We start from the raw sequence: 9501 nt of genomic DNA, 5'->3' as shown, positions 1-9501 counted from the left end.
TCAGAAACACCCCTGTTCTGATCTTCCTCACCTTGCCATCCACCATCCCTTCTGGGAGTCAAAGGTAAAGTGATGGGGTTATCTCTTGTTGTTGGTATTCCCTCCCACTCTATTTTTCAATTTGTGTTTCACCTTTCCTAATGGAAAATGTTGGCAAAATATTCAGCTCCCATATGATCCAGTAATTCTACTTCTAGATACATATCCAAAAGAATTTGAAAGCGGGGTGTTGAAGAGATATTTCCATACAACTCACGTTGTGTGGAGAGAGCAGCAGTGAGAGCGAGGTCCATAAGCTGGCACAATAAAGAACCAGGGCTGATCCCAGGTGAGCAGCGAGGCGGTACTGACTGACCCGAGGGATGTCATGGGTGTCTGGTTTTTCTTCTAGTCCACTTTTCACCATATACCATCCCAACAGACCCTAGAACCCCCAAGCAACAAAGCAAACAAAACAAGGTTAAAAAGATCTGTTCAACTTTACTGAGGAAGTGGGCTATCAGGAGTACTCTCTACCCTACCCCTTCTCTTTCCATACCCTCCCCAATATGCACTGTCCCAAGATTCATGACTTATTCACAACTCTTCACACATCGCCATTAATACCTAACTACTATTTAGATAAGAAGTATCCAATCTTTTGGCTTCCCTGGGCCAAATTGGAAGAATTGTCTTGGGCCATGCATAAAATACATTAACGATAGCTGATGAGCTTAAAAAGAAAAAAAGGTCCATGCATATATCTCATAAAACTAGACTGAATACTTTGGAGAAACTTAATAAAGGTAAATGCTTAAAAACAACTACCATCAAGTTAGGTTGGAGTAAGACAATTATAAAAGTTTTGGGGGAAATTATAAAAATCAGTAAGGTTTTGCATGCAGATCGCTTTGCAAATATCTGTTCCCACTCCTCTTTAAGCAAAATCATAGTTTATGGGGATATAAGAAACCTGCAATTGAATGCTAATCTGGGGATGCATAGTCAAAGAAAAGGCTTTAGCCCTTGATTTTTTAAAAGTTGGTAATGAAAGTACAGATTTAAGTTTAAAAGTTTATGGTATGTATCATATTCTATGATTCTCTGCTTTAACTGGTTTTTTCAATTAATCAAACAATTATCAGTTCTAATCATATGAGATAAGACATAGCCCTTTCACCCCCACCTGCCCAACTCAGTAGATTCAGGCCAAAGAGGTGGATTCTGCCACTTCTAAATATATACTCTTCAGGAAATCTTTTTGGGCATTTCTCTCCCTTTTCAAGATCACCCTGCATATTCTAATTACCTTGATTTCATCTGCGTGAGACACTGAAAGATGAAGACGTACACAGTGTGATTCACTAGCCCACTTTCTTCTCCCATACCTTATCTGACATCTTCAATTTCTGCCTCCAAATAGTCTGTTTTCAGTGTTAGTTTTTCTAATTCGAAAATGTTAACTTTCATTTTGTTCTACCTGCCTTTCTCTGGTTACTATTAGACTTTGAGTAATGTCTAATGATTACCTGTGTCTGCTGCCTCTATTTCTTATCTCTCATCTCCCTCCTTAATTCCTACTTTCTCTTTTTTTTTTTTGAGATGGAGTCTTGCTCTGTCACTCAGGCTGGAGTGCAGTAGCGTGATCTCAGCTCATTGCAACCTCCGCCTCCCAGGTTCAAGCGATTCTCCTGCCTCAGCCTCCCAAGTAGCTGGGACTACGGGCCCATGTCAGGATGCCTGGCTAATTTTTGCAGTTTTAGTAGAGACAAGGTTTCACCATGTTGGCCAGGCTGGTCTGGAACTCCTGACCTCAAGTGATATGCCCACCTTTGCCTCCCAAAGCACTGGGATTATAGGCATAAGCCACCATGCCCGCCTTCATCCCTTCTATTTGGCTCATTTTGCTACCACTTCTGACTTAAATTAACCAATTAGCTTCTTCCTAGTCAACTTTTGATGATATTTCTTTGATGCTCTGATAATCTCCTTCAGGATCTCTATACCTTGACCCAAATACTCCCATGTATCTTCTCCCTTAATTCCTGGCTCTCAGTTTCACCCAACTTTTTTTTTTTTTTTTTTCCATCATCCTAGCAGTACTAACCTGTTAACTGTGGGAGTATTTCCTTAAGAGGAGCTCAACTTACATGATTTTAATTGCCATTTATATCTGACTATCTCTCAGCTACATCTGTATTCTACAGTCCTTCATCCCACAAAATGTTTCTCTCTTTTGGAATCTTCCTATAAGCTTCTGTAGCATTCTAGCACAGGGATCCCACTTTCCTACAGCAGGCAAGTTAGAAAAAGGGAAGAGACAAGAAGTTAGGGAGACACCCATGATGGGAAACAAACTCTACTTCTTGTAGCACATGAAAATATACTACTTAGTGCTTACTGATTCCAGGCACTAAACTAAGTGCTTCAAATATGGATTATCTCATTTAATATTTACACAACTGTACATGCTGAGCACTATTATCCCCATTTACAGGCAAAGAAATCATAGCTTTCAGAGGTTAGGTAATTTGCCCTAAGTGGCAGAGCTGGGGCTTGAAGCGAGGCCTGTGACACTAAAATGCACTCTCTTACCTACTCTATTAAAAGTGCCTCAGAGATTATTTCCTTAAAAACAATGTCAGCTAGGAAGTTCCTGGGAGCATTTCTGGTTTCTCCGCCTAATCTTACCTGGAAGCAGACTAGGCCACAGAGGGCAAGAACACGTCCTTTCATGCCACGGCTGAGCCAGCCCTTTCTCCAAAAGTAGGCAGCAGGCAGGATGTATGCAAGGCCTACAAGGCGACCCCACATTCGGTGTGAGTACTCCATGTACCAGATGAACTTGAATTCTGCCAATGTCATATCATGATTCAAGCTGGGTGAAATGGGAAGTCAAAAAAGAAGAAAGAGGAAACATCCTTCTGATTTTTATTTTTTCATGGAATGCAAAAACTTTCTCAATCCTGCAACTTGGTAGGTCTGCCCTCTTCCTCATCAACGGCCTCAGAATGACTTTGGATTTAGAGGCTTAGAATACAAGCTCACTAAACATAACTGAACCAAAGATCATGAAATAACCTAACCATTCTGAAGGGTTTAAGTGCAAAAGATCAAATAGGCCTACTGGGATGTTTACCTAATTTTCTCTAACACTTACATTTTAAATTCTGGAAATTGCTGGTATCTTTGGAATTCTGCTTCCCATTCCTCTTGGCTTGTAGGTGGCTTCATCTCCTTTATTAAATGCCAATCTACCATTGAGAGGCCAGACTCTGTCAACCTTAGGATAAGAAAAAATTTTTGGGGTGTGTGCGTGAGGCTGGATTACTCACAAAAGGTTTACAGCAACAAGTGGATCTGAACTTAACTTTGTTCAAAGTAAACACATTGTTTCCTTGTTTCCTCTTTTGAGACATTTCTTTCTAACTGCTTAGAATTTTGTCAGAAAACAGCTGCCATCAGGAGCAAATTTATTTACCCTTACATTCTCTCAATTCTTTTATTCAAGTCTCTCCAATTCACTTTTTTTTTTTTTTTTTACCCAATTCTTTCACTAGCATTCCCTGACAGGCAAAATCAATCCCTATAGCCAAAGAAATGTGTTCTAAATGCATAACCAACATTATTTACCCAGGGAAAAGAGATCTGTTTATATGTACACAGGTTTAGATTCTTGGGTAAATTTGACAATAAAATTCAAATTTGTTGCACTTGCTCATAGCTTATATAACACATAAGGTATTTTGAAATAAGGGACATGGAATGTGAAGAGAATCGGAAGAAGACACATTTGATTAAAATCAGAAAATTTTTCACCAAAAGGAGTTAGGATTCCTAAAGTAAAAGCCTGATATTAGGCCTGAGGCAAGAAATGTATAGGGTGAGCTTGGAACATCTTGTCATACTAGAAAGTAAGGAAGCTATCAAAGGTAATTAGGGCCCTGCCAAAAAGTCACTAGAGCCAATTTCAGGAGATGCCCACTGACTAAAGATGGGACAATTTGAGCAAATCATTAACACCATCATCACAATGGACTGAAACATATCAAGTGTGTTTGAACCTATGAGCTCATAATGAGCCTTAAAACTCAAATGCTTTATTTATTGCCTTTGGAGGATTTGGGGGACTAAATTATTATTTTGAAAAATGGTAAATAAAGGGAAAGAAGAATCAAGTATTTATCCTGCCTTTCCTATATAAACTATACCTTGGGACATCCAAATTGTTGATGAGGGAATGCTTTTTAGAGTTGAGCTAATAAAATATTATAATTTTGCTATGCTAATGAAATAATGGATCTAGGCAATAGTAATCAATGGCTGTTAACATCTATAATAGACACCAGATATTCATGAATGTTCTATTCACCTATTGAAGTATTTTGCTCCCTCATCCCCAATTTGAATCTGATCAAGCAACCATCCAGTCACAGGAAAGAGAGGGGACAAAGGGACATGTTAAACATCAACAGTTATGCAATTAGCAAAATCTAGACTGTGCAAAATTATAAGACAAATGACTTGCGTTTCCTCAGCAACTAAAAGGGGCAAGGGAGGAGTATCTGAATCTATAGTCTCCTCATAGTTTAAATAAACCTAAGAAACATGAACCAATTGTGATGCACAGAACTTCTTTGGGTTTAATTCAAACAACTGTAAAAAAAAGTTTTGAGACAAACTTGAACCCTGATTGGAAGAGAAAAGATACATAAACAATGCACAGGTACTAGTTAAGATGTAAATCAGTGTTTCTAGAAGGCTCCCACTAATAAAACACTCAACTATTCTATGGCAGGGCAAGCCATCAGATATGTTCCTTCTTTAAGGCCTTGGTTTCTCCATCTGCACAATGAGGGAACTAGACTAGAGGCTCTGTAAAATTCCTTTAGCCAGCTGGGCGCAGTGGCTCATGCCTGTAATCCCAGCACTTTGGGAGGCCGAAGTGGGCAGATCGCCTGAGGTCAGGAGTTTGAGACCAGCCTGGTCAACACGGTGAAAACCCATCTCTACTAAAAATACAAAAATTAGCTGCGCATGATAGCGGGCACTTGTAGTCCCAGCTACTCGGGAGGCTGAGGCAGAAGAATCGCTTGAACTTGGGCGGAGGTCACAGTAAGCCAAGATAGCACCACTGCATTCCAGCCTGGGTGACAGTGCAAGACTCTGTCTCAAAAAAAAAGCCTTTCTCCTCAATCATCTTGTGTTTCTGCTAATGATCCACTAATGATCCCTAACTCACTATGAGCAAATTACTCACCTAGTTACTCCACCAAGAATAACTGCTCCAGCCACTGTTCCACTGCAGACCAGGAGCCATCGGCCCACCACCCGCTCAGCTGCCTTTGAGGGAAGGGACACTGTACCCCTTCCAGATTGCAAAGCTACTTCAGAGACGGTGCTGTATTGCCCTGGCCCCAAAGGGCGTCTGATGCAATCACACTAAGGATCAAGACAGACAAATTACAACTGGAGAAACGGAATGGCTGCTACCCACACTCAACCCCATTCTGATTAGGGTGAAGTACCCTGTACAGCTGCATCCCCACAGCTACGCCTTGGTAAGTCATGATCTCTTATTACTGCATCAACCTTTCAACTGGTTTTCCAATCGGTTTTCAAGTCTTGCCTCACTCAAGCCTATCCCAAACTACATCAATCTTCTCATCTCTGCATACGTCCCTCAGACTTCACTCAGCTTACAGATATGAATTATTTTTTTTCACATGTAGGTCATTAAACATTTCTCTCTGGCTGGTACACTTCCTGTCCCCTGATTGATAACACCTACTGCAGATCTCTGCTTACATGTCACCTCCTCTGGAATGTGTTCCCAGGCTTTTCAAGGTCTGCAATAGGTCATTCCCACAGTACACTGGATGGCCCTTAATACACTGTAACGTACAGTCAAGCTTCGCTTAACAAGAGGGACATGTGTTCTGTGAAATGCATTCTTAAGCACTTGCATCACTGTGTGAACCTCATAGACTTACACAAATCTAAAGGCTGGGTGTGGTGGCTCACACCTGTAATCCCAGCACTTTCGGAGGCCGAGGTGAGCAGATCACTTGGGTCAGGAGTTTAAGACCAGCCTGGCCAACATGATGAAACCCTATCTCTACTAAAAATACAAAAATTAGCTGGACATGGTGGTGTATATTTGTAATCCCAGCTACTTGAGAGGCTGAGGTGGGAGGATCACTTGAACCTGGGAGGCAGAGGTTGCAGTGAGCCATCGCACCATTGCACTCCAGCCTAGGTGACGAAGCGTAACTCTGTATCTCAAAAAAAAAGTACTTACAGAAATCTAGATGGTATAGCCTACTATACCCCAGAGCTATATGGTATGGCTTATTGCTTTTAGGCTACAAATCTGTATGGTGTGTTATTGTGCTGAATACTGTAACACAATGGTAAGTATTTGTTTATCTAAACATAGAAAAGTTACAGTAAAAATATGGTATAAAAGATTTTAAAATGTGGCCAGGTATCCTCATGCCTGTAATCCCAAGGCTTTGGGAGGCCAAGGTGAGAGGATCACTTGAGGCCAGGAGTCTGAGACCAGCCTGGGTAACATAGTGAGACCCCATCTCTATTTTTAAAAAACTAGGCATTGGGCCAGGCATGGTGGCTCACACCTGTAACCCCAGAACTTTGGGAGGCTGACACGGGCGGATCAGAAGGTCAGGAGTTCAAGACCAGACTGGTCAAGATGGTGAAACCCTGTCTCTACTAAAAATACAAAAATTAGCTAGGCTTGGTGGTGGGTGCCTGTAATCCCAGCTACTTGGGAGGCTGAGGCAGAGAATTGCTGGAACCGGGGAGGCAGAAGTTGCAGTGAGCCGAGATTGTGCCACTGCACACCAGCCTGGGTGACACAGTGAAACTGTCAAAAAAAAAAAACAAAAAAAAAAAACAAAAAAAAAACCATAGGCACAGTGGCACACACTTGTAGTCTTAGCTATTTAAGAGACTGAGGCAAGAGGATGGCTTGAGCCCAGGAGTTCCAAGTTGGAGGCTGCAGTGAGTTATGATCATGCCACTGCACTCCAACCTGAGTGACAAGGTAAAACCATGTCTCTAAAAAATAAATTTAGAGAAAAAGATTTTTTTTTTAAAAAAAAAGGTACACTTGGGAGGGCAGCTCCATTATAATCTTATGAGACAACCACTATATCTGTGGCTGTCGTTGATCAAAATGTTATTACGCAGCACATGACTTTGCAGCACATCTGTTTGTATCTCCCACTAAACTATGAGCTTTGGGATGGCAGTGTCTTGTCTGTCTTGCTCTCTCTCTCCTGCTACCTTTGTTTCTAACATCGTTTCTTTACATAACGAGACCATGATAAGGATTTCATAACTGAATAAACTGTGACTTCCTCCAGGGCAGGAGTCTTATAATATTTATCTTTCTTTTTCCAGTTCCTAATATATAATAACCACTCAATAATTACAAGCAAGACACATGCCCTCTTCTGACTATACCCCTACAAGTCCAAAGATCCATGCTCAGTTCCCTAGTTCTGATTAAACGAGTCACCTTTAGAAAAGTTTTAAGCCTCAATTTCTTTCTCTATAAAATGCAGTTATACTTCCTCACCTGACTACTTGGAACTTTTTAAGCAAAAATCAACTATACGGGTAAAAATTACTCAGCTTTTATCATGTGCTAAAGGCCTGTTGCATCTTAAAGAATGTAATCCCCATAACAAACCTTAAAGTAGTATTGTTATCCCCGTTTTACAGATAAGGAAATTGAAGAACAAAGTTTAAATCACTTGGCCAATACCACACAGCAGGTCAATGGTCCAGATCTGAACCTAGGGGCTCTGAACACAAGGAAATGCGTTGTGAATGCACTGTAAGGAGCTCCGGAAACGTGATGTGGGGCTCCCCATTATCTTTATCCTGTCCCTTTCACTCCATCCCCGCTCCCGCGACTCGGAGTCTGCTGCAGTGCGGTACCTGTGCTCTAGGCGCCGCCCTACGAGCCAGGAGCCGCAGATACTGCCTCCCCATCAAGGCTTTCAAGGGCGGAAAGAGCAATCGCTGCATACTGACGACAGTGCACGGCCACCTCTTCCGCAACCCAGGGACCCACGGTCTCCTTTCTCCGCCACGGATAAGAGAAGCACTTCCGGGTCGGACAGCGGGAGTCCTGTCTTCTCCCGGGACTGTAGTAAACAGTAACTGCGCCTGCGCTCTGCGACTCGGCTTTCGCTGGGGCTGCTGGGGCGTAGGCGTCGGGGCCGCGCGCACAGTCGCGCGCAGCTGTTGAAGCGCTTCTCTGCTCCTGCGCTCTGGAGCCCAAACTCCTAGTGCAAACTGCAGGCGCACGAGGGAGGAACGCGTGGAGTATGAAGAGGCAGGGGGCCTCCTCTGAGCGGAAACGGGCGCGGATACCGTCCGGGAAGGCCGGTGCGGATGGTGGCGGGGGAGGGCACGGTCGGCTGACTCGGCACCCCGGGACGGGCTGGCGGGAGTGGTGGTCAGTGGTGATTTGTCTTGGAGTCGTTTCCTCAGCTCCTTCCAGTCCCGTGGGCGGCATGTTCTATCTTTGAGGCTTTAAAGGTGTGGAAACCGAGGGCGTGACGAGGTGCAGGTAGCGAGAATGGCTCGGCGTGAAGCCGAGGTTCGAGTCCCAGGGTTCCCACTTACGGCGGTGCGACCTTGTGCGAGTTGGTTAACTTCAGCTTCACGTATTTTTCTGTCACCACTCGAGGATGCCAGTATCCGCCCCCTCACCTGGCACCAGCAGCCGGTACCCCGCTGGGATAGTTAATTGTCGAGCGCAGAGCCCAGTTCCTAACTTGCAGTTAGTTACCTGTAGTTGCCACGGCGGAGACAGGGCATATCCCCAAAGCCACGCAGCTACCAAGTGGCCGAGCTTGTGGCTGCTCCAAGTCCCGTGTTCTTGCGTGCTGGAGTAGTATGGCATGGCAGGTGCCAGAGAATTTGGCAAGTCTCTCCTCTTCCTCCGTGAACTCTTGGTTCTTCCAAACTTTGATCTCAGGACTCCTTTACCTACCTAAAAGTTATCGAGCACCTCACAGATCTTTTCTTTATATGGATTACATCTATCGATTTTGACTGTATTAGAAATTAAAACAAATTTTTCTTTGGGAGGCTAAGGTGGGCATATCACCTGAACTCAAAGGAGTTCGAGACCAGCCTGGCCAACATGGTGAAACCCCGTCTCTACTAAACGTGTAAAAATTAGCGGGGCGTGATAGCGCATGCCTGTAATCCCAGCTACTCGGGAGGCTGAGGCAGGACAATCACTTGAACCCAGGAGGCAGAGATTTCAGAGAGCCGAGATCGCACCACTGCACTCCAGCCTGGATGACAGAGTGAGACTCCGTCTCAAAAAAAACTAAATAAAATTTTAAAATATTGATTGATTAGAAAATAACTATAGTAGGCCGGGCGCGGTGGCTCAAGCCTGTAATCCCAGCACTGTGGGAGGCCGAGGCGGGTGGATCACGAGGTCAAGAGATCGAGACCATCCTGGTCAACATG

The 9501-nt window shown here is 43.6% G+C and overlaps 2 protein-coding genes across 5 annotated transcripts in view; one reads left to right on the top strand and one right to left on the bottom strand.

Moving 5' to 3' along the window:
• The window catches only part of LOC108306385 (cytochrome c oxidase assembly protein COX15 homolog), a 38110-nt gene extending 29953 nt beyond the window's left edge, over positions 1–8157 (bottom strand). For 2 of the 3 annotated variants that reach the window (XM_037739541.1, XM_017531281.2), the window contains exons 1-5: positions 7948–8157; positions 5240–5421; positions 3140–3262; positions 2671–2857; positions 257–424 (exon numbers count right to left, since the gene is read on the bottom strand). In XM_037739541.1, coding sequence (XP_037595469.1) covers positions 257–424; positions 2671–2857; positions 3140–3262; positions 5240–5421; positions 7948–8037 — 750 coding nt within the window. In that variant the 5' untranslated portion in view covers positions 8038–8157. Of the gene's footprint in view, positions 1–256; positions 425–2670; positions 2858–3139; positions 3263–5239; positions 5422–7696; positions 7812–7947 lie in introns of all 3 variants that reach the window. The other variant, XM_017531282.2, reaches the window with a different exon arrangement.
• A 53-nt stretch (positions 8158–8210) lies between these two features.
• Positions 8211–9501, top strand: part of CUTC (cutC copper transporter) — a 25408-nt gene continuing 24117 nt past the window's right edge. For both annotated transcript variants that reach the window (XM_017531286.2, XM_017531284.2), the window contains exon 1: positions 8211–8400. In XM_017531286.2, the coding sequence (XP_017386775.1) occupies positions 8340–8400 (61 nt within the window). In that variant the 5' untranslated portion in view covers positions 8211–8339. The remainder of the gene's footprint in view (positions 8401–9501) is intronic.

The sequence above is a fragment of the Cebus imitator genome, unplaced genomic scaffold (genome assembly GCF_001604975.1).
Source record: "Cebus imitator isolate Cc_AM_T3 unplaced genomic scaffold, Cebus_imitator-1.0 Scaffold71, whole genome shotgun sequence".
Taxonomy (NCBI): domain Eukaryota; kingdom Metazoa; phylum Chordata; class Mammalia; order Primates; family Cebidae; genus Cebus; species Cebus imitator.
The sequence above is the reverse complement of the archived record's forward strand: the minus strand, read 5'-3'. Positions and strand labels throughout refer to the sequence as shown.